Source organism: Lepeophtheirus salmonis, chromosome 5, assembly GCF_016086655.4.
Source record: "Lepeophtheirus salmonis chromosome 5, UVic_Lsal_1.4, whole genome shotgun sequence".
Lineage (NCBI taxonomy): Eukaryota > Metazoa > Arthropoda > Copepoda > Siphonostomatoida > Caligidae > Lepeophtheirus > Lepeophtheirus salmonis.
In genome coordinates, this window is record NC_052135.2 from 13,605,764 (window position 1) to 13,632,825 (window position 27,062).

At 30.7% G+C, this 27,062-nt stretch overlaps 1 protein-coding gene across 1 annotated transcript; it reads left to right on the forward strand.

Moving 5' to 3' along the window:
* Positions 1-272: 272 nt before the first annotated feature.
* LOC121118633 (uncharacterized) lies at positions 273-25,158 on the forward strand. Its single transcript, XM_040713220.2, has 4 exons — positions 273-2,843; positions 19,227-19,462; positions 23,723-24,315; positions 24,738-25,158. Exons 1-4 carry the CDS (start codon positions 2,651-2,653, stop codon positions 25,057-25,059), a joined length of 1,344 nt encoding a protein of 447 aa, XP_040569154.1. The 5' UTR covers positions 273-2,650; the 3' UTR covers positions 25,060-25,158.
* The last annotated feature ends 1,904 nt before the right edge of the window (positions 25,159-27,062 follow it).

Consider the following 27,062-nt stretch of genomic DNA (forward strand, 5'->3'; position numbering starts at 1 on the left):
ACGATTCACGGTAGATACAAGAAAAAGATCATAGTGTCCACATATGTTGAGAAATTCCCATGAGTAGTTATCTTTTTCTTTGTTTTGCTTTATCTGTTTTGAAGGAAGGTTGCGAGATACCATAAAAGTAACGACGTGCAATATGTCGACACGTTATTGATACTATATTTTTTAATTTAGTGTGAAAAATGATATCAAACGTCCTCACGTTGTATTTGATGGGGCTTTCACAAAATTCAAATTCCACAAAAATCTCCGACCAATAGTTTCAATTTAATGAAATTGACGAGACCTGTTTTTTTTTTTTTTTTCTTGATAGGTAATGTATTTATACTCATTTAGATGAGTAAAGTAAAAGGAGATTTTAAAGCAGAGAAGAATTAGGAAAGCTCAATGAATACCTGTCACGTACGTACACATAACAAAATTTGATAAATGGATGAAAATAAAAAAAAACACCTACGATTGAGTTATCATTAATCACTTATTACATAAACGAAATGTGGAAGAGTAACCCATATAACAAGCAATCTGATTTTCATTGAGGATATCAAAGAGTTGAATCACTCTGACATTGAAAGAACTTCCAAACTATTAGTGTCGAAAGTCGGTCCAAGGGAATTTTTTTTCTTCGTTTTTGTCTTTAATGATTTATTCTGGATCGATATTTCGGTTCAAACTACAATTTACGACCGTATACCAAAGTTATATGGTTTTCAAATCGTCGACCAATTCTGTTCGGTCGACGATATTCTAATCCATCCTAAATTATGAGTTGTACAAATATAATTTATATTTAACTTTAAACGACGTTACTGTTCCCAATTTTGAGTTACATATGACTCCATCATTAATGCACCTATATAATCGGTCTATACTCAATTGTAAGCCTGATCCAGGCCTATTTTTTTCTTTGGGACCCATCTAGACCGAATGTTTCGTTCTTCTAAAAATTATAGCGTGTTAGACTGATGTAAGATTTTATGACCAAACCCCAACACTAAAAACTTTCGTTTTTGCACAAAATTCAAAGACAAATACCTACTCTGAAAAGAAGAAGAAGACCCATTGCATTAAACAACTACTTTGATGCACGCCATGATCTCATATTTATCAAAGCAATCATCCAATTACGAAATTACATATATAAACAGAGTGATGGAGTGTTTCTTTCTTCATATTGCGTAGTGCTTTTGCTTCGTTTCTTATCCCTACACCACATTAGAGTGTTGTCATTTCGTATTGCTAATAAGACTAATACAGAATGAATTGTTGGCTTTCTTTAATGTATTTACATATATGACACTGTCATAGTATATTACTCTACTTTTTCCTCCTTTCATTCGTGTTGTTTTGTTTTATCATCATACCCCCCCCCCCTTACCAACATCTTGGATGGAGGATTATGAATGAAAGCTAGGCATTAAACAGACAAAAGAAAATCTGAGTCCCTTTTCAACATGAATGACAATGGAGTTGTGCAAGGATATGATTTTGAAAAGAGGCTGTATTCCATGTTACCAGATTTTGAGTTCATTTGGAGTCATCCCATGACCAGTGATGAAAATCAGCTACGACTTTTACTGCTCATAAAAGACGTAGTAGAGTAACCCGTCTTTCTTGGTTGCGGAGTTATAATAATAAGTCCGTGTAGTACTGTGAGTAGAATTGAGGATCAACGTCGTAGAAGTTCTTGCCTTTTTACTAGTTTATTTCCATCTTCTCCACCCTCCTCGTTACAGCTGCCTTATAGCTGATCCAACAAAACGTCAAAGCAGCTAAGCTGCTCTCATCCAAACCATTTTTCAAAATTGTCAAAGTTATCGTGTTTATTTTGATTTCTTCTTTTTTTAGTACGGCCAAAATGCCCCTAATTGGCATCACTGTCTATAACACTAGAACCACGGTGGGTTAGCATCTCCTTTTGACGACTTCTGTTATCAAAAACAAACTCACCTATTTTGAAGGAATGCAAAAGAGTTAATTTGTCTACAAAACTATTTCGAAATGAAAAAAGGATTTAGTGAACATTCTAAATTTATTTGCAATAAATATTAGTAAATACACACAAGAACGACACAGGGTCGTGTAGCACGTCCCTTGACGGGAGTATCCTGTAAAAGTATAAGAAAATATGCTGATTATCAAAAAAAAAATGATGTTTGAGTCTGGTCTCACTAATATAATTCAATTACAAAAACGATAACGAAGTAGTATAAACTGTTATAAGGATCATTTAAAAGTCTTTGGCTTCAAAACTTTGTTTAGACGTCATGACCGCATGCTTTATGACAGACAACTTGTATACAAGGCTAGGGTTCGAACATTAGATAATATTTTACAACAATATCGAAATTGTATACCATCCTTCTCCTATTGTTGAAGTAGAACAGCTATGAATGAAAAGGTATTCAAAAGCATTTTCATGACTACGCATGACACATCCAACAAGGAGCGCACTTCGTTGAATCGATTTTACTCCTTTTTTTATTTTACTAAGAGTGTTCCTACTTCTTCATTTCAGTACTTTATGTATGTTTGTATAAAGTTTAATTCCGTAGAAGACCATGAATGTTCTCAACAGCATGCAGTGAGCTGCTAAAGGGCCAACTTCGTGGAAAGGGCAGTATTGTATAGCCAGAGCCATATAATGTCCAAATCTCTCAGATTAACGCTGGATATGGAGATCCATGCTGTTAGCTGTCCAGGGGTTTGGTTCTCGCATAAGGGTCCAATTTATCTGAGCGTTTGCTTCCTGGGATTCCACGTTCGAACAAAGCCATTTCCACCCACGTTCCCTCTCCTTTTCGGTGATAAATTTCTCTTTGAGAAAACATTTCCAGGTAAGGGAACTTGTTATTGATTAATTATAGTTATATATTGTTATGTAGTGTGTTTTTGTTTTTTTTTCCTTTTCTTAAGAGCCCTTTGGTTTTTGACAACTCATCCCCCTCTCTTCTTGCCTTTTATTGTATTGTTTTTATATCTATTTATTATATAGGGGTATACAGGTAGAGAATCGATTAATCATGAACTCACAATGTAACACACTTACGTATATTCACGAAACCATTTAGGTATATATTCTAGTAGGAAAAATACACTAAGTTAAAAGGCACTCAAACAGTAAACAGATCTAGGGCATCAAATGTCCCATCTTTGATACAAATTCAATTCATTTCATTTCAAGACGTACACTGAATTGTTGTAATTCTGTTTTGTATTTTTGGGGAGAAGGGCTTAGCTTATTAAAAAAATTTCAAACTCATAGTTATTCACAAAAAAGAAAAAAATTGGAAAAAAAAAATATTAATCTTTTTGGGAAAAAAAAATCAATAATTAAATTTCTTGGAAAAAGTTTCAAAAATCTATAGCTTTTAACAAAAGATTAAATTTTTTGAAAAAAAAATTTTTAAGTTCACAACTGGTCACAAAAAAATATTTAAAAAAATTGAATATTGGAAATTTAATTTTGGAATTTTTATTTTTTAAATTTAATTGTGGAATTTTTATTTTTTAAATTTAATTTTGGGATTTAAAAAAAAAATTGAAATATTTTGTGAATAGCTATGAACTTTTGTCAATATTTAAAAAAAAAATTGTACTTTTTGAAAAAAACAATCTATATTATCTTGCTGACACCCTTGATTTACACATATACGTTATCAACAATTTATTTCTTATAACGTTGCATATTTTCAATCCTCGACAACTCTCCCTTTCAATATGAAAAGGGTTGACGACTTAATATGTGTCTTGTTTTTAGAGGTTAAGAGGTAATGATGATTCCCATACATAATTTTGTGACATTTTCTTTCCCTCAAACAAGTAAACTAATTTAAATCACAGAATCTCTTTATCTTGACAGGGAAAGTTGTTGATGTTTGATGATTATAACATGTTAAGTTCATATAAATAAATAGAGCGTACACAAACGATGGATCTGGTAACTCACCTTAAGTTAAACAAGTACTTATACTTAAATTTGCAAACAGCTCCATCGTGTTACTCTCGGTTCTTATGGAGCACACGCACAGTTGATTACTCTATAATTAGTAGTGATGGGACAATTAATCAAAATCAGAGAAGTTTTTTTTTCTGGAATCAGGATCGGTATTGGTAAAATAATGTTTAGCTTGCGATTGCAATTCTTATTTATTATTATTTATTACTTTTCTAAGTTATGGAAAAAAATATTCCCAAAAAAAAAATAATAATAATAAATACAGTAATTTTTCCTTTTTACTACAGAATATAATATTGAAATGTTTAAATTTTTTTATCAAAAAAAAAAAAATTGGAAATGTAATTTAATTTTTCAAATTTCTCTCCAAAAAAATTTATACTAGAAATTCAATTTTCAAAAAAATTTCAAGAACAACTGGGAATTTTTGAATTTTTTTGTAAATTGCTATAGATTTTTTAAATTTTCTTCCAGATTTTTTTATTTTTTTGGGAATAGCCATGGTTTTTTGAAATTTTTTGTGAATAGTTGTAGGTTATTGAAGAAAAAAAATAAAATATCAAATTGTAAATATATATTTGAAAATAAAAGTTTAAATTTTTTTCCAAGAAATTTAGTTATGAAACCTTGTTCAGGTTGTATCTACTTTATATATGTGGATTCTACATACACTACGTATTGCACACGTTCTAAGACATATTTTTCACAACACTAGTCAAATACACATTTATCATATAATAATAAAAAAATTAATTTTCCAAGCTCATCACTGTTATTGAATGCAACAATGCATTTTATGTAGATATATGGTAGTTGTCTTTATTATACCTGTCAACTATATGGTCAAATAAACAAATTCAAATATTTTTTTAAATATATTATAAATGTTCTCAATTGCATCGAAATATACCCACTAAACAAAGAAATTTACATTATATATATATATATCAGTTGTCAACTTATGTTGATGTATATAAGTGTTAACCAGTACAAAAATTTCAGCACTCATTGAATGGTAATTACAAATTGGACAATAATGGGCTAACTATGATTATACATATATTATTTTTTTAGGAAAGTTTGAAAGATACAATAGATAAAATAGAAGTCAGAGCGTTGGAACTGTTAGAATTTCTTATTTTAACTTTAGCAATAAATGTTTGGAAATATGAAAAGTGAAGCACAACAAATATAATTTATTCTTCAATATTCGAATCTGAAATGAATTTAGAATGTGTAGGCCCTTTTGGTTTTAAGGGGATTTGAGTCCTTACAACTTCAAACGAGTTATATGTTAACTGGAGCATAAAAAATATTATGCTAGAAGTATTAAATAATCAGTCAATTTCTTTGGGTTGGTTACTTTTTAAATTTGAAAAGTTTAGTTTAGTTTTCCTAATTTTACAAAGAGTTTAGTTGAAAAAAAAAAGTGAAATTCTGCATTTTTTAGCTGATTTTATTTTATTTTTTCCTCTATTCACTTTAACGGGGACTCAAAACTTTAATCCTCATTATTTCCAATGAATTCAAGGCCAATGATGAATAAAATATTATAGTCGTGTCAATACTACTTATATAACTAGTAATAGCATGTCCATAGTAGTTTTCAAGATTAAAATATAAATTATCTAATCCATTTATCAGCAAAAGGAGTCATATAATCTAATCCCTCAATTAGGTTTATAAGATATTGACGAAAGAAGCCAATGGAATGTCAAATGAAACTTTTAATAAACAAACTAGTGATGGGTTTCGGAATAAAAATCCAAGACCGGTTTGAGACCGTTATGATTTTTAGTGGACTGAACTAATTAGGTCTATTAAAGAAGTTCAGAAACAACCGGTTACATAGAAAAATTCGGTTTGCATCCTTTTTACAGAATAAATCGATCTGGATCGGCCTCATTAACAATTCGGTCTGCATCGAATTGTTAATGACGTGATCATCCACCTACAATAGCGTCATATTAAGTTAAATTTGTAGGACAAATCATATTTGCACAACTTACTAATCAGCATAGGAAATATGAAACAGTCTATGATGGAGAGGGGAAAAATTCAATCCATATATTGAGACCGAACCAGAAAAAAGTTCGGTCTCAGAACTAGACTCAACACTAATTCCTACCTAGACGGAAATATAATTATAAATAGATTTATAAGCGGTTTATATAACGAATATATTTAAAAATTTCATATATATAATCATATTTTTATTCGGAAAAAAGAAACGTAGATCAATTATAATTAGAATCACTTCAAACTAAAGATTTTCCTCATTCTTATTTTATTTATAAAACATATTTTCAATTTTTGCAAAGTATATATAATATAGATACTTAGAAAGCAACTCCAACTAACTATAGAAGTATGTACTTGCCTAATGTATATATATATATTTGTATATACATCGAATTTAATTATGTTAATGAATTAATAATGATGTTTTTTTGTTAAAGAAACTTAATTTAATTATTGTATATGTACAAAGTTTTAGCGTGTATCTTCTTATTGTAGATTTTATATAAAAATTTGTGGAGAGTATTTAGAGAGAATATGATATTCTTTGACTAGAACAAAAACCAAGAACAAAAACAAAAAACAAAAGTACTGAATACCTATAATTTATAACCATTTAGAAAATAACTTTAGGAATACTCAATATAAGCATTAGATTATTATTAAGTTTTGGTTACATAAATTATAATAATATTTGTAGCCGGAGTCGTAGTTGGTACAAATTTTTCGACTACGACTCAACGACTCCAACAGGAGGACCTGGTGAAGGACGATGCCAGCTGTCTCACCTCCAAAGTCACACAACAGATGTTGATGAAGAAAGCTTCTGGCTTCTTACAAAAAAAAATGTTGGGTTCCCATATCACCTGATGCTTCACTAATGGACTCTAATGGAGAAAGGAAGAACAGGTGAAGGCCACCGTAGTTGAAGCTTAAGCTAATTTGGACCAGAGCTCCATGAAGAACAGCGGCAAAAAGTTTCGGGAAAAGCTTAAATATAGTGAAAATTCTACGTCTCAATCTTGATTTCATGTTTTGAATGAACAAAATTAAATAACAATGCATTTTTCAAGTTATTACCTTTTCTCCAGCCTAAAATCGAATGTATCATCTTAAACGATCACCCTTGATACATACAAGGTTGTTCGGATAAATCTGGACCACCTTTAACTGCATTTTGATCTATAAGGTAAGTAAGTTCCAAAATGGCACTTTCTCTTCTTCCAATAAGGTTTAGGTCTTGCAGGCCTTGGAAGAGGGCCGAGTCTTGTTGAAACAGAAACCCACTGCCATTGGCCTCAGCTTTCATTCAAGGTATCATTTGGTCATATAGGAGTTCTCAATACCTGTCGACACCCACCCTCTCCTTTGTTCAAAGAAGATGGAGGGGGGATTAAAGACATGGGGAACATGAACTCTCTCTGTGGATAACCATCTGTCGATTTGGATGTGGTGGGATCGGTAGAAAGTTCATTGTTTCTCATCCGATTAGAAGATTATTTGTTTACCATTGGACTTCAAATTGTTCACCAATTTTCCTCCATGGGTGGCCTTAATTTTTTCTGTAATGATATGTCTTTTGTAGAAGGGTTATAACTTCACCCTAAGGTCAGTATTTATGGCCCTAAAGACTGTTGCAGGGCTTACTTGGCGATTTTTGGCAAGAACTTTTATCGGAGTCCCTAGAGATGTCTTCATGATCCGTTTCAGGCCTATGAGAAATCTGTAAATGCATTTTTATCACTCTGGGGCTTGTGGGATTTTCTCTTATATACCCCCTCCTCCTCCAATGTCGTAAACTGTTTTCTTTGGATACCCTATTCCAGATAATCGATGAGGATTATTCCTTACGAATCCAAAAGATAGTAGTCATAAACGTTCTGACCGATTCCTTGATTCAAACGAATGCCAAATAGAAAGAAATAGACCGATCTGGCTGAAAGTTGGTGTATGTTCCACCAAGAGATGTTACTAACTAAACATAACCTTGATACGCGCCAGTAGTGCCATCTCCAAGACTTTGCACAGACTTTTCAAACGACACAATAATACATTATACAAATGTATGTATGTTTGTAAATGTGGCCCAAAAGTAGGATAGAATGTATTTCTCAAAATAGAGTATGAAATAAATTTGTACTCTAACACAAATTATCTGCTATTTTTATCTACAAAATATTCTTATTAACCAAATTGATCGTCATAATAAAAGAATGAAGAAATTGATGGATTTTATTAACCACATAAACGCGCTAAACCATATTTAAAACTCTTGTGTATCTTTACACATCGCACAAATATGAAAACAAAGCCCAAAGAATTGACTTAAATATATTTATGAAATATTGGGCTGTACAAGGGTTTCTGCAGGATTATACAAGTACGTATATATTTTTGGTTTTTGGCATTGGATAAAATCAAATAATTACAAAAATTTGAAATATATTTTAAAAATCCATTACTATTAACAAAAAATTAAATTTTTTGGGAAAAAAATTTCAAAATCAATAGTTTTTCATAGAAAATTAATATTTTTGCTAAATAAATAAAAATAGTTAAATTATTCGAAAAATAAGTTCAAAAATTCACAGTTATTTACAAAAATCACCTTTTTGGAAAAAAAATGAAAAATCCAATTTTAAATATTAATTTTTTTGGAAAAAAAAATTCAAAAATTCATTATAATTATTAAATTTTTTGGAAAAACAATTGATTAATTCATAGGTAGTAACAGAAAATCAACCTTTTGCAATAAAAATATCAAATATTAAATTTTTGGAGAAAATTTCAAAAATTACATTCTTGGAAAAAAAAATTTTAAAATCCATGAATATTCACGAAATTGAATATGTTAGAAAAAAAAATCAATTTTTTCTATGCATAAAATTTTTTCATCCTGACCAAAAAAAAATCTATAAAAAGTAAAAAATCCTTAATTAGGTGGCAGCTCCAGCCTACCCCCAATTGACGCCACTGTTGTATGTCCTTATACATGAATTAAAAAAATTAATTGCGATAATCTCACTTTCCTGATTTTTGTTCAAGGTTATAGGATATTGATGGGCCACATATAATCAATGATGTTATCTTCAGAGGAACATATTGATTAATTGAATAAAAAACACAGTAATCAATGTACTAATATTTGTATTGTAGATAATATATTGATTAAATAACCAAAATATAAATTAGTGAATACATTTATAGTATATTGCATCATTGTCGTTCAATATATGTACATGTTAATATTATGTAAATCGACATGTAAAAGGAACAAACGGATCTGATAAAAGAACTACATATTGATTGATAGTAGTGAGTAGTGACATTTTCTAATACAATAACCAAGACAAATAATATATTAGAGTGTACCTAAATGACAAAAGTTTAGAAGTTGGTATTACAGGATAGTTTTTAATAGTAATTATTCATCTAAACAAGAAAATAAATTTCATTCATTAGGGGGTGTTCGTAGGGGCTGGACTAGAGGGGCTGTATCCTCCCTAAATTACTGAAATTTTCCTTTTTACAATAAAATTTAAGATTTGAAATGTAATTTTTGACATTTTTTGAGCAGATGTGGATTTATGAATTGAGAACAGAACGTTAGCTTTTTTATTTCCGAAATTAGTAGAGATATTTACACATTCATTTAGATAGAAACGTAGGGACCCTTAATGAACCTAATCATTCAATCCAACCATCCTCAGCCTCAACTACGGCCTCCAACCTGGCACTGGAACCTGCTACAGGCCTTGATCAGGTGATCCTTATTCAGATTGTTCACAGCCTCATTAATGGTGGCTCTCAAGGAAGCCAAATTGTTGTGACTCCCTCTTCAAGGGAGTCACACACTCTCCACACGAAATAGTCCACAGGATTGTAATCCGGGGAGCTAGGGGCCACATTTCCTTAGACCAGAACATCTCCAAATTGTCCGAAAGCCCATTTTGTATACAGATCGTCTGCCTTCTTCCTTGCTGGTGTTCCCATACCTCCAGGCTCCTTGAAATCCTTTGGGACTTTGTACAAGGAGGCAGTGGACAACTTGAGAAAGTCGATGATCTGTTTGTGCGCACGGCCTGCACGGAGGGAGACAATGGTCGCTGCACCACTGTTGTACTCGGAGGACATTTTCAACGCATTGTAAACAGAAGTTAACCAAAAAAACCAAATTTTCAATTTTTTACCACAAATTACATTTCTAAATTTTTGTTTCCAAAAATTAAAATTTCTGGATTTCTTTGCAAAACAAAATCCTAAACACAAGCCCCTCAACAAATCAAGTGATTTTTTTTTTGTTGTTCCTCTCAAATTATTGAGTTAAATCGAGATACATGATTTATATTAAATAAAGTATTGTAGATTAGAAGTATATCTTTCAACAATAATTGAACAATATTTCTCTAATTTTCCTCATATTATAAGTATTTTAAAATTCTTTAAAATTTTACATTTGATTTATACTACAAAAAATTTAATTTTATGTTATTAACTATGAATTTTGGTAGTTTTTCTCAAAAAATTTAATGCTTTAAATTTTTTGCCTAAAAATTTAATTATTTTTTGAGCAACTGTGGATTTTTGAAATTATTTGCACACAAATTTAACTTTTGAGAATACTATGGATTTTTGAAATTTAAAAAAAGAATTTGATATTTGAAATTTAAAAAAAGAATTTAATATTTGAAATTTAAAAAAAGAATTTAATATTTGAAATTTAAAAAAAGAATTTAATATTTGAAATTTAAAAAGAGAATTTAATATTTGAAATTTATTCTAATTTTCAATTTTTTGTGACAAGTTGTTAATTTTCGATTTTCTTTCCTAACAATTAATATTTGAAATTATTTTCCTAAAAATTAATTTTTTTATGAGTAGCTATGAATTTTTGATTTTTTTATAAAAAAATTTATTTAGTAGATTTAGAAGAGCATTCGTATATATCAATGATAGCTTTGATTTTATTATTTGAAATTTTTTCATAATATATGAAATTGAATAGAATTTTTTTTCCAAAAATTTTACATTTGAAATTTAACTCAATTTTTTTCTAAAAAAATGAAATTTATGTAAATAGCTATGAATTTTAGAAATTTTCCCTAAAAAATTTTATTTTTGCAATTTTTTTACCAAAAAATTTAATTATGTGGCAACCACTCCAGATCTTTTAAAATTTTTAAGAATAAGTATGGATTTATTAAATGAAAAAAAAAAAATAATATTTAAAAATAAATATAAGTTTTCAATTTTTTTTCCAAAAATTTAATTTTTTTGAATAACTGTGAATTTTTGAACTTCATTTCCAAGAAATCAATATTTAAAATTTAATTTTTGAAATTTTTTTCAAAAAAAATTAATTTTCTTTAATGTGCTATGGATTTTGAATATTTATTTTTTCACAAAACTTAATTTTCTGTAAAGAGTTGTAGTTTTTTGAACAAATTTTCCTAAAAATTTAATTTTTTGTAAATAGTTATTGATGTTTAAATATTTTTTCACAAAAAAAAAATATACATATGTCTCTCCGAACGCACCAGATTGTAACTCCGACACAACCCCACAGGATACTCTCCATTTTCTAGGAGTACGCGTACATTTTCAATCCGTTTTCGTATATTTCAATGATAGCTTGCATATAGTAGAAGAGGATAAATATAGATAACAGCTTAGGAAAAGAAAATAGACTCTTGAGTTTCACAACTAAAAACAACAGGCGGGCAAAAAAATGCTAACAATTAGCACATCACTACTAATAACTTCATCCAACACACGACACACGACGTACATAATATGTACTCCGTCAGCATAAAAGCAAGCTATTTATTTTTTTTCAAAATTGATGGTGAATTACATTTGTATTCTTCGACGAATTATCCTCAGTTTCTAACATACAAATTATTCTTATTAACTCTTTCGGTGCATGCAAATCGTGCTACTAAAAGGTGCGAAAATCAATTATCAAAATTTTAAAAAAATGAGAAATTGAGGAATTCTATATAAAAAGGAATATCAGAACGAATAAAATTATCTAAAATCAACTAACATATTTGGGTATCTTAATGCATCCCACAATTTTGAAAAGAAAGTTAATAATTGACTCAAATATGACAATAAAAATTGGGATATTTTTACATATGAAGTAAAAAAAATATATTGGGACTTTCTCATTTTGTTCAAGATTGTTGACATATTACGTATATATTATTATTATTTTAGACTTTAATTTAGCAGATATTTATACAAGAAAGGAAATATTATATTTACGCTAAATAGTTTCTAATTCATACTTAGGTACTTATTCATTAACAATGCCTGTGTTTCCTTGCAGTACAAAAAAATTGTAAAGTTACTGGGTCTATTGTGGTACCGGGATATAGATGTATTTAAAGCAATATTCTCTCAAGTTGATATTGTAATTGATACTTTCAGTGTCATTATGTCATTAAAAAATTATCCTACCAAGAAAGTAACGCAACAAAATTATGAACTGGGCAATTGTACATACTTTAAAAAAACGACGCAAGAATAAAAATTGTCTTATCAAATCATCCAATATCTAAACAAAAATCCTACAGACGGACGTTCCTGTACGTTTTTAAAACCATTTTTTTTAAATATTTTCAGTGAAAAAGTATAATCTACCAATACAATATTGATAGCAAACCCCGTGCAAAAATATTGGTACCGTGACAAGAATACATTGTACTTATATATATATACTGCAAGATGGTTCAGATATATTGGGAAAATCTTTAAAGGGTCATAACAAACAAACTCAATGAGGTAAAATCATATTTTTTTGAAAGCTACATTAAATTAAATTCATAATGAGATCCGTTTTTCTTCATAACCACAGTCACTTGGCACCAGAAGCTTTGGCAGGCCTGAGCGACCTCGTGCAGCTTTCCCATTGTATGGGTAATAGACTTCTTAAGGGTCTACACAGACGAATGATACTTGGAACAGGCCTCATGCTCGATCCTCCCTTAGAGATAAAAATCCTTGTGGTTTAGGTCCAGGCTTTTTGCTGTCTGAAAATCTGAGCTCCACAAGTGGGGATATTTTGTGGCCAAGACATCATCTACTTCTTTGGGCTTGTGTATCCATGAACTTTTTGTAAGAATGTGTAATTTCTTCCTTGGAGTACTTCATCCATCCAGGGGATCGTAAATTTACGTAAGTGCAAAACCAGAACTAGTACAATGGGAATGCGCCAGAGGTTGCCCACGCCTGCCAAAGCTTCCGGGGCCGTGTGGCCGAGGTTATCAAGAGAGGTAGATCTAGTTATGAATAATTGAATGTAGCTTTCTATAACAATCAATCTAGTTCGTTCATGGTATACCTTTAAAAAATTTCCCAATTTATCTGGACCACTCTGTAGATAAAGAATAAATTTAATTAAAAAGTATGCGATTGTATTCATTTGCATAAAAAATAAACGAAGTTTATCATAAATAACTACTTTTTTATCAACATACATACTCCTAGACATGAAGAGATTTTTAATACATAAATTAAAAGAAAAACATTTTTTATAAGAAAATGTAATCCTTTCACAAATTTTTTATTAGTTAATTAATTAAAGTGCATTTTGATAAATAATGATATGTAAATATGTATTATCGTCCGTCCCACTTAAAGTTGGTTTTACTGTAAGTGGGTCCTGAGGGGAAAAAAATATGTTGTCTTTATAGTCATTTTTCTATCAAAGAAGAGATGTTTTTCAATTTTGAGAAATTTTGAATGACTTTTTTTTGTCATTCATGTCCAAAAAAATAATGAAATTTCTAAAATAATGTTCCTCAAAAAAAAAAAAAAAATGATGACGTTTACCGACTACCTATTTTTAAGTTAAAGACTGAGCTCTAGTGCAAATGATTCCAATACCTTTTTAAAACATCCCTGGTCATTAGACGTATATAAATTGTGTGATGCATTGTAAGACATTAATCCATATTTTTCATTTATTGATCTCTATAATTAATATTTTATACAAAAATTATATAATTTACATAAATATTGAAGATATCACCTAAATATACATATACATTGTAGTTCAAATTTCGAACCACCTGTAAGATACAGTCTTTATTTGACATATGTAATTTTATGAGCAAATCTTTGATTATTTCATTATTTGGAGATTATTCAAAACTTTTTATTGGTATAACACATCAATATAAATAGATTATATTTAAAAGCAAAATAAATTCCAGAATTTGAAACTCACACACAAAAACTAAACTACGTCAAAGTGTTGGGCTGATGATCATCGGGGCTTGACAAACACGTTAGTCAGTGGGTAGATAAAAATAGTTGGGATAGTCACAGGTGCATTAATTTAGCCCGTTTGGCTATGTAATGCCATACCTTAAGTACTGCATATATACAAGCAATTTTAGGTTGAAATCAAGAGTATTACCTTTTGTCATGCGTTGAATAGACATTGAAAACAAATATTACGATGGATTTAATAAGTAAAATATATTTTAAAAGACAAATTTTGCAATATTTCTCTTCCTGTGTAATAAGGAAATGTTTTTTAACCAAACTGACATTTCTAAGCGTGGAACATCCTGAAAATTTCAATTTCAGAACCAACCGATCTGTTAAACATATTCTGTAAGTGCTTTGTGTCCTCCTTTCTGATTGAACAAAATAGTATTGAAAAGGGAATCGAATCTACGCCAATCGAATATATCTGTATATATTAAAAGTATATAGGTAGTTTATATTTTTTTGGTATTCTGGCCTTGTAAATTTTTCAAATGGCTAACAAAAAAATAATTGACTAGCTCTGTTGGCTAGTAGCTAATTTTAACGACCTTAGAGCCATATTGCCCCTTTAAGACTTTGACAAAGTGTTTCAGAGTTCCGATAATCTGAGCGGACATATAGGGCAGTAGCGCACAAAATTGAAGGCTGTCACTCTTAGGTCTCCTGTAGATTCTTGTTCCTAAGCTGTATGAATATTTGGAAGAGTTCATAAAAAGGCGGAAGTGAGACTTATGTAATTACTGAGTTAAAACCCTTAAAATAGCATTAGTATTGGTAAAATATTATAGTTAAATATTTAAATTAATATATTTATTTTATTATGAATTTGTAAAACAATTTCACCAAAGATAGCCAAGAATGCACACTTCAGAGGGAGAACTGAACGACAAATGGGTAAATTCAATAATGAACAGCAAAAAAGAAAGAGCACACGGAGGAACTGTTTTTCCTTTTGTAATCACAAAACATAGTTTTTTCTTCACAAATATCCCTTCTTTGTTTATGTGTAAGCCTCTTTGAGATTAAGCACATCGAATTTCAATGTTCTTACTTGGGAAGATGTGCAATTATTACAAGCTGCTGATCCAAACAGAATTCAATCCATACTTTCTATATAAATAAATTCGAGGCTTTATTTATAAATATTGATGGGACGATTTAAAAAAAAATCCCAATGCCGATTCCGATACGATTCTTGTAAAAATTCCCAAAATTCCCAATTCTTCATAATATTTTTCAAGAATCCAGAACTATTCAGAAAAAATTAAATTTCTAGGAGAAAAATTCCAAAAATCTACAGCTGTTCTCAAAAAAATAAATTTTTTGGAAAAGAAATTTCAAAAATTAGACTTCTAAAGGAAGCTTTTTCGAGGACAAAAACAAAAAAAAATTTTGAAAAAAAAATTCAAATATTAAATACAATTTAAAATTTTAATTTTATATTAATTTTTTTTTTTCTCTGGATTTAGATCAATAATAACCAGAGATAAATAAGAATCACAATGGCTAATTGAACATTATTTTTCGGATACCAATTCCAGAAAAATCACCTGATTCTCCGATACCGATTAATCGTCCCATCACTATTTATACCCCATATCTTGAAAGTGGATCCAATCTTGGCTCCCCTTCGTTTCATTTGATGTGTGTACATTATACATATAAACTATTTATAATATTTTATATACTTAGAAACTAAATAAATATAAGTGAAATATTGTATGTTTTCCTCAAGATAAGAATAAGGCATTGAAGCTCATATATATTATGGAAGTATAGGGAATGTATATAAATACAAATATCCCTATAACACTTAAAATCGACTTTTCTTCCTCTTTAGAATAATATTTAATAAGGCAATTATTCGAGGAAAACATATATATGTACGTACAAACATAATTGGGTACCTGTATAGAAGGCAATGTGTACAAGATAGTAACCCTGCAAATCGCAAAAAAAAGTAATTGAATGTATAAGCTGTTATTACCTATTTTTTCTCTTTCAAACAAGAAAGCAAATAGATAGGGAAAACAAATTATTTTGCTCCATAGAAAACATCAGAATGGATTTATGCGATGATAACCTTAAAGAACAAAAACAATTGAATTACAACCTTGATAATCAATAATTTACGAAGAGAAAATACCCATTTCTTTTGAGATTGTCTTTCTTCGTATTTCAAAGATATTAAGATATACACAAAGTAAAATGTTAAACATTTACTTTGTTGACTCCTATTGAAAAATCGACAATACCACATAATAATTCATTATTTATTGTCCTTAAAAAATGCCGTATAAATACACAGCCATACCAGTAGGTAACCCGGGCATCACTTGCATCTATCCTAGAAGTACCCTTTAATTGTAGTTATTATTAAAAAGTGTCGTATAGGGGTGCAGTCACAAACAACATGATTGGGGGGAGGGGCTCAACTTAAAATTATGTAGACCTGAATAATTAATAATAATCCCTGATGTCACAGGGGATAAAAGTTTGAAAAAAAAGGATCAATCTTTTTTCAACTTTGGAAAAAGAGTGGCCTTTTCTTTTAAGAAAGGGTTATTTTAACATAAAAAGAAATAGATTTGTTTTTTAAAAATAACCGTTAATCTATTTATCATTATTATTTATGTAACAAAAAAAACCATTTGTTGTAAGGGAGGGGAAATTGTAAAGAAAACCCACATACAAAAGTCCACATGGAGGAAAGAGAGGGGGAAAAATTATGTGAAAAAAGAACCACGTGATTGATTCCTAAAGGAAAATTTGGAGGACTAATTGAAAGGTTTGAAAACACCTGTTGAGTAGCAAGTTATCAAAGTTTCTTGAACCAGGATTTTGAAGATGGATATAATACATACATGAATACTCGTACCTAAGTAGAAGGGTTGAACACAGCCTCTTTTCAATTTTACTCCATTTTATAATTTACTTTTTATTACTTTTCGGATTACATAAATAAGTATTATTATTTATATGTCTGTAAATATATTTTTGAATAAGTAATGAACTCTAATGTGCAACGAATATATTTAAAAAAAAGAGAAATGGGAAAGAAAAAAGATTAAAAACTAAGTACCAACAATCTACATACATATTAGTGTTGAAACTCACTGCAAAACCGAGTTTTTTTCGGTTCAGTCTTAAATGATTTTTTAGACCAACATTTAAGTATTTCACTATTTATCGAAAATTTAATCGTTTTCAAATTGTGAGCCAACTTTTGTGTTCTCAATATATAGATTGATTTGTTTTGTGCTCAATGTATGGATTAGTGATGCTACGATTAATTGGAATCGGAACTCGGAGAATTATTTTTTCTTTCTGGAATCGATATCGGCATCTGGAAAAATAATGTTAAATTTGCGATTCTGATTCTTATTTAGTAGTAGTAATACTGGTATTTAACTTTTTCTAAGTTATGAAAATTAAGGAATAATTGCTTTGTATTAGAAAATTGAATATATGATCTCCAAAAAAAAATTGACATTTTTTCAACAAATTTAATTTATAAATTTTTTTTGGAAATAATTTAATTTTCTGTGAAAAATTATGTATTTTTGAAATTTTGTTTTCGGGATATTGATAAAAAAAAATTTCGAACATTGTTTTATTACAAATTTAATTTTTCAAATTTTTTTTCCAAAAAATTCAATATTTGATTTCTTTTTTCAAAAAATTTTATATTAAAATTTTATTTTCAAATATTTTTCAATTTTTTTTTTTTTTTTTTTGCAAATAGCTGTATATTTTAATTATACTTATATATTAACTGTGGATTTTTAAAAAAAATCCAAAAAATTTATGAGCATAGCTATTGGTTTTTGAACATTTTCATAAATAGTTGTGAATTTTTGAAATTTTTTAACAAAAAACAAACCCCCCCCCCCTATAATATAATCATCATATGGAAGCCCCTGATAGAAAAATGGAATTTTGTAACTATTATTACAAATATTAAAGAATCAGAATTGGCATCGAAAATTTTCTTAGAATCGTCCCATGACTACTATGGACTCATGTTTTCCGTATATGGATCATATAGGAGTTGTACAAACATGATTTATGCAACACATAACACTTCATATGACGTAACTGTAGTGTAGGATTTTCAGACAGAAACCCAATATGCAAAAAAAAATGAAGGTCTTGGAGCGCCTGCTGGCTAAAACCCATAGTTATTATTGTTATTTAAGCCGTAGAATACGAAAATTAAAAAATTCAACCTCGACAGGTTTGCCAATTAAAGTTGTTTTTTTTTAAATCATGTTTTTAGTGTATAATTAAGATTCAGTTTATAAATACTTCATATTCAAATTAATTGATTAATATTAATTATATCATTATAAACTCATAAGCGATTCAAATTTTCACCCAAAATATTATTGTAATATATATTCAACGCAACCGAACTAGCTTACTTTATTAAATTTCCTAATAGATATTAAATTGACCAAAAATCAATCAAAATCGACCTTTTTTAAGTCCCGGTTTGTTTCATCTCGACAAATATTATAGTTACCTTTATATTATACATGATACAACTTTATACTATTGTGGCTGACAGAACTCAACATTTCATAATAAGTCAACAAACCTCGATAATTTAATATTATATTTAAAAAATTCTAACGACTTTTTTGTTTGTCATTAGTTTAATATTTGAAATTTAATTTAATTTTTCAAATTTTTTTCGAATAAAATTAATTTTCTATTAATAACTATGAATTTTTGAAAGTTTCCTTTCAAAAATTTAGTATTTGATTTTTTTTTCTTCAGAAAATTACATATTAGAAATTTAAATGTTGAAATTTGTTCCCGAAAAATTTAATATTTTCAATATTTTTTTCCAAGAAATCAATATTTGAATTTTTTTTTTCAATTTTTTTTTCTGAACAAAAAATATATAGAATCCTGCAGACACCCCTGATAAATTTTAATAATTTATTATTATTCATAGGGATTTCAAGTCTTCAAGGGCTTGAAGAAACACTCAAAAATCAACCCTTATACCTGGAGCTCCTTCAAGAAATCCATTCCCATCATGAATCGGATATTGTCCTTGCAACATTTGAAACCTCTGGATTCGATCTCCTCTTCCCATATCCACAACTACGCCCTTCTTACAACTCTGGGATCGATGTAGATCTTCTTTTGGTGCCTTCGTCGGAGTTTCCTGGAATCATATCCCCTAAGGTATAAAAAGTGTATAAGCAAATTACTTTTTAATTGAGCAATATGTAATAACTTGTCTTATATTGCTATGTGGAATATGTCATTAGTAACCTTATTAATATAATGTCTTTATTGGATCAGAAGACAAGTAACAAAAACTCAAAAAAACTCATTCCCTGATTCTAGGTATGCAAGTATTTCAACTCTCAATCGATTCTCATAATTATTATTATACTAAGTTTGTGCGCATGTACACAGCGTTTGCATTGTTATTTTACCTTTGACAGATAAAAAGTTAATTAATCGGCTTTTGGTCTGGGCCGCAATTTTCTACAATTGTGTAAAAAAATAACTATTTAAAAAGAATTAACAATATTTCATATGTTTTACAAAATTTCCACCTATATTGATTTTGTCTTTCATTTTTTTTTTTTCAACAATAGAATATTGCAAAGCACACTGACCGACGTGTAACCTTTTTATCTATGAAAAACTAACGAACAATGTAAACTGGATGATATTGTTAGCATACATTGTGGACATGTGCAGAAACATAATAATAAAATTAATTTGAGAATCAAATGCGAATTGAATTCGGAATTTCAAAATAGAAAAGTAGAAATTAGTTTTTGAAGGGTTGAGGTCATACTAATTAATATATAATCTTTAGAGGGTATCGAAAAATTAGCAATGTAAATTAAACTAATATTTTTGCTCTTGATTCTAAGTAAAAAATAATATAATTAAAGTACTTTTCGTCGGAGTAATAACTTATTAGTAGGGATGGGCAACAACGTAGAGAAAAATGACAATTTTATTATTATAAAAGGAAAAACGATAAGTTTCTATATTTTGCTCATTCTTTGATAAGTTGCCGCGTTGTTAACATCTCTCTCTGAATTTTGAATTCCCACCTTTTTTGTGTACTTTTTTAAAAGCCTAATAAAATAATATATATGTATATGAGATGTGTTCAAAAAGTAAGTTGACTTTTCACATTTCAAGGGCAAAGTACATTTGGTATGCTCTATTTTTTTATGTTAGTATACGTGCCACGAATATATACTTACTGTTTCAGCTATAATATGTTGGCTTGTTTGTGAGAGGCAGAACGAATAGGATTATTTTACGTATTTGGCGATTGTTTTGCTATTGAAAAACATGGATCAAACCATTTTTGTGTAAAAAATGAAAGTAAGTACACAAAACAATCGAATTGCTGACAATTGCATACAGTGAAACTGTTCAGAGAAAAAAAAATGTTTACATGTGGTACAAACTCTTCCAATATGGCCAGGAAGATGCCAATGAAGAGCCTAGCTCTGGACGCTCAAGCACGTCAACAACAGATGAAAACGTTGAAGCAGTTAATAAAAAAAAATAAACTGTTGAATCACTATCAGAGAAGTTGCAGAGGATATTGACATATCGAATGGCTCGTGCCATAATTTTTTTTTCGAACGTTTTGTACATGAGAAGAGTGTTAGCGAAGTTTCTTCCGAAACTTCTTAATTTTGTCGAAAAGAATCGTTGCATTGTTTGGCTTAAAACAGCACCACAATCATAATTCAGCCGCTATATTAATCCTATTTGCCCCATGTTACTTTTTCTTGTTCCCCAAACTGAAGAAAGTTATGAAAGAACGGAGATTTGCAACGATTGAGCAGATAAATCTTCCATCACTGGAAGAGCTCAATACAATACCGAAAAATCCTTATGAGAAGTGTTTCGAGGATTGGAAAAGCGTTGGCACAAGTGTATTGTATCTGAGGGGGAGATTACTTTGAAGGGGACAATATAAATATTGATGAATCAGTAAATATTTTTTCCTAAAAAAATACAAAGTCCTCTTACTTTTTTAACACACTTCGTATATATGTTTAAATATAATTTTACAATATTTGCCCGCGCAAATGCTATTTTAAATCTTGAAGGTTCTCCTTTCCAAATGAATAATACATTTCCCCTCTAAAATCATATAAAAGACAGCTCATGTCAACAAGTGTCCGAATTTAGTAGCATCATAAGTATTGATCCTATCTTCTGTTTGCCCTCTACGAAATGCCCATCCCTCCGTATTACTCTTCTTAATAATATTATCCAACACTGGGTATTTCACATACAATATGATAAGAAATGTGTCCACATAATATTTGTGTGTTGTACCTACTTCTCAAAATGATTTGTGACTGTACATCTATATACATATACATTTGGTCCTTCCATGCTTCGACTGCCCATTAAAACACAAATAAATCCATAAAATATATTTTATTATTTTTTGTCTCGTTCTCTCCCCCTAATCCTTTTCCCTTTAAGATAAGGTAGCAATAAATAATATCCTTTTTATGATAATATAATAGCTAGATATAAAACAATACATACATGATCAGGCTGGAAATATAAATAGCAAGGCTTATTTCCTAGAGAAGTGGATATTAAAATACACTTACGAACATAGTATAAGGCTTTTGACCCTGCGTGAAAAGATACTAACTAGACAAACCTAACAAAATGACTTTTTAGAAGGGAACCTTAGATGTAAAAAAATATATCCAAAAGTCAATATTTTTCCATATTTTACATTCTTTATTCTTTACGCTATAAACATATTCAGGGAGACCCCATTCTATGGTGCAGATAACAATCCTATCTTCAATTTATTTAGAGGAATTATGATTACATAGTACTCACTATTAGCTGTAGTGATGTGGAATCCCAGCTTTTAACAAATATAATAGAAAAAATGTTTTTGTTTCAATAACTACGAGTATTAACGAGTGGTCCATTAAAATCTGTACACTTTTACTTTTTAACTTCAACAAGATATAATTTATTAATTGACAATAGAATTTTAACAAATTTAATACTATAAAAGGATGTCTGTTTGAGCTCTCTTACTCATTAATGTAGCCACCCTTTGCAGCAATAATTGCTTTGAGGGAGGTCTGGGATCCGCTGTGGATGTAGTCCTCTGTAATTGCGTTCCAGTGGTGGCTGACAGTGGCTTTGAGGGCCTCGGTGTTTGGATGAAGAACACTGCAGGCCTTCGGGGTTGTCATCAGGGCTGTAGGAGTGTCAAAAGTGTCCAAAAGAGTCTTGCAATGGAGAAAATGGGTTTCCTTCATTACTTGTGTCAAAAGTGGCCTTTCCACTCTCACAAGGCTCTTTCCACACACTTTTTGTGTACCCATCTGGAAACTCCGATATCTCTTGCATGGCCTTCATGGACTTGAGGAGATTGTCCTGCGCTGTTTTCTTTAATTCATGCGGTTCCAGTTTAGCCCTTTTGACAGAGTCCTTCTTCCTCTTAAACATTTCCGACTTTTTGACGGCGTAGACGGTTGTCAATGGAGCAATGCAATTTCTTGGTGTGTGCGAATGGAAACTAACTCGTCGATCACTTTTAAATGTCATTTTTTCGACTTGTATATAAGCTAGAGAGTTCAGGTTTTTGTTTTTGTTGTTTTTTTGTAACTAATTACTTATGTTTTAATATATCGAAATATTAGTTAATTTCAATCGCTCAACCTTAATTAATTATTGAATTAGTAATTGCTCATATTTCAATGGATCATCCGGTAGTATACAACAATCTCTTAGTTGAATAAAATAGGGGGATATCATTCAAATATAAACTTAATTATATCATGCCTACCAAAGAGTACAGTTTGGCGCTGAATTTAATATATCGCTTATGCAAAAAAAAAAAGTACTTTGGCACCACTATTCTAGGATATGTAAACACACTACAGACGACTCGTTCTTTGGAATACAGAAAAATACCAGCATTCTCTCTTCAGCGGTTTTCATCCGTTGACTCTCTTGGATTTAATGAAGCAGACTTTATGTATTTATGAATTCAAAAGTCATAGCTTGCCTGAAGATACCTTAACATGCCAAAACTTATCATAGTTACTATAATTTTTGGTTAGATTTCTATTTTTAATTTTCTTATGAATGTCGAGGTCCCTAGTGGACCAAAAAGCACGTCGTGACTTTTAAGGAAAAAAAAGCTCAGTTATTGGTTCGAATCGAATTATGGTTGAATGAGTATTTCTTAATTATATTTATAAATATTCATTGGTATTGTTTCAATAAGCGATAATTAAATAGACAAAATCGAACCCTATCTTACCTTTTAGACGTATAACCAACTATGACCCCTCCCTGACAGCTTTATAACCCCATATTAGTCCATATTGACTAAACTTAACTATTTAATATGAAATCCTTGAAATAATTAATACATTTCTGTAATAATCATTTATAACACTTTAGGTCGAAGTCTCTACGAAATGTAATATCAATGAAACACGTCATCCAAGTCTGGACCAACATCATGACAATGCTGTCACAATTAATCGCATACCTCCTATGAACAATCATCCTCATATTCCCCCTCGTAGCTCATCACGTTGTCATTCTCGAGAGCGGGATCCCTTCGTTGTCCGTAGAGTGGATAATGATTTGATTGGGAGAAAGCCGACTCGATTACCCACACCACCCAGAAGAAAAACCTTCCAACGAAGTAAAAGTATGATCAGCGGACTGAATTATTCAAAAGATCATGAAGGACCCCCTCCAGTGTATAAACCACGTGAGGAAGCTCATCATTATAGTAGTCACACGCATGAAAACTTTCAAGTGGAGGGAGAACCTCTGCCTCATCCATTTACCCCTTCTCCTCCTCCCTCAAATATAAGACAGAGCCGTTCCAAAACACGACATAAAGTGGAAAGGAGATTTCGACCCATTTCTGGTGAATCCCGTCATGGAACATCTCTTGAACGTCCACCCCAAATACCTCCACCTTCTTCTCCACATAGGCGTCACTGCTACTTTCAACCAGAGGAAGAAGATATGTATGACAGGTAAGTATAAATTGACGTCATTTTGTTTTGAAAAAACAAAGTTTAGAAATTGGAAAAGGAAAAAAGGTTTTTGCGTGTATTCTTTCATCTTCTTTTTTATTATTTAATAGACCCATTTGCTGTTAAATTATCCCGCGTAAGTAAGGATTCTCCCCTATCTATGGTGTGAATTACTTTAAAAATACAGAATAGAAATTCGATATACATGTATTAAAATATAATTATAATATTTTAAATGTGAAAGGTTCTCCTCTGTAAGGCAGTAATTCATTATTTCATTCCATCAGCTATTTGTTATTTATTGTAAATAATAAACATTACCCATAAACCTGCTCAAAGTCTGTTCCTTTTCATTATTTTCTTCGACTCAAGATGTATCGTAACTCTACTTATAACGCATAATATTTACTTATTATTTCTAGGACAGAGTCGAGAGCACGTGAAGATATTCCTTCTCCTAGATATTCTCATCACGAGGATCAAGGATTCATTGCACCAAGAGAAGAAATTCGTCCTTCAACATCTCATTATCATCCACGATTTCACCATCATATACCAAGACACACCCACTGTCATAACCATCATTCACGACACGTCGTATGCAATGCTCTGCATTCCACATGTTCCTGTATGGAGTGCTGTGCACCATGCCCTGAAGATACAACTCCTCATATTCATTCCAACGCGACACCTCATCAATGCTGCTCTACGAATTATTGTTATTGCTCTCATTTTTCGTGCTAACTGTGTTCTTTTTTTACAACAGATTCTAGTTAGTTTATGTTTTAGGTATTATCTTTTTACTATTGGTTATTAAATAAATAAGTAAGCTTACCATGAAAATATAAGATCCATCAACTCAAGTTTTTTTAAGGAGCACTGAGGGGCATAATGATTCTATAAAGTATGTAGTAGTTTAATATTTTTTCAAAAGCAAAAATGTGTTCCAATGTAAACAACCTTCCATTATTTTACATCTTCACAAAGGACTCGCCAACACAGCTTCTAAAGACACCATTGAACAACATTTGTCAAATTGTTGTAAGAGAAAAATTGACTTCTCTTATTAATTATTTATCCCTATTTTGAAAATTCTTACGTACCTACGAGCAATAAGCTTTATAGTTTAATGTGATCTCAGTCAGTAGATAGGTCTTCCTCCAAATTAATATATTTTTAATTGCATTATCTCAGACGTGCTGCTTACGGCCATTTAGCCAATATTCACATCCCTGACCATAATCTTCGTCTAGGACGGACAAGGTTTGTATCTTAATATGGTTACTCAAACGAATAGTTATTATATACTATATATATATATATATATATCCTCTACGTTAACTATCTTTAGAGTTAGATTGTCGTGTGATTCATCTGTTAAGTTACTGGTATTAATGACGTTCCTGGTTCATTTCCTAGGTTAACGAAAACTACAAATGTCTTACTGTGTGGCTAATTCCTCCACAAACTTATGTTGTATCCTCTTAGGTGTGATCCTCTCCAATTACAGCACGAAACTTTTTTTAACTAGAGACGAACTCAAGGGCCTCTGTAGGGCAGAGGAACTACTGGGTTATAACTAGTTATGAAAGAGTTAGCATTTTAGTAATGTAGAAAAATTCTTACGATTAGCATGACTGGTTATAACACATAAACAGTCATGCTAATTGTAAGCATTAACTTATAATTAAGGTTATAACTTATAACCCCATTTTCTTCCAAAAGAAAATAAACAATAGATCATACAAACAATAAAAACATAAAAACAACAGTAATTAATTTATAAAATGGATCTTGTAACGCGCACAATTGGAGATTCTGGTAGGATCCTGAGACTCCAAAAAAGCAGGACAGAGCCTATCTTTGGAGACATTGTCGCCTTTGGTAACCAAGCCCAATTTAAAATAACGGTCGTATTTTCAAGGATTTTGAAAGGACCCAAGAAGGTTGAAGAAATAGATTCTCTGATTGGCTAATTTTTAATAAAAACGTTGCCAGCCTTGCTAAGACGATTATCGAACGTTTCTCTCTGGATTACTTGTGGGGGAACGTGAGCCACCTTCTCCATCGTCTCGAAGAAGCGCCCCAAATCGGCATCTGCCTTAGGAATAGGAAACGCATCGATGAAGCCTGAAGCCTAAAATCCAGAGTGACCAGTAAGTAAATGGAAGGTCGAATATTTAGATCCTTGATCCATTTGTACTGAATTCCTCAGTCCCACAAAACAAGAGGCAGAGCATTCATCCAATTTTCTTTCTCTTCTAGTATACGGGACACTAGCTCAGTTTTAGGGATCTATGGAACCGTTCTATAAGCCCGTTTGATTCAGGATGATATGATGTGGTTGTCCTATTTGTGATTCCAAGTGCCTGCAAACACACGTCCAAATAGCACTTGTGAATTGCGTCCCCTGTCTGACACAATAATGTCAGGTACTCCAAATCTTGATATCCAACCATCCAAGAAAGCTCCAGCCACTGGACAAGAGAATATATTAGGAATTGGGATCACTTTCAGCCACCTCGTATACCGATCCATTATAGTCAGGGCATAGTACTGTCCTTTGACGAATGTGAACGGGCCAATTATATTAATGTGGATGAAGGCAAGTCTCGCTGATGGTGGATCGAAGGAGGAAGTGGGCTTGGAGGTTCTAAAAGGCTTCGTTTGTTGACATGCGATGCATTCTTCAGTAAAAATTTTAATATCAGAACGTAATTTAGGCCAAGCTTAGAAAAATTATACCC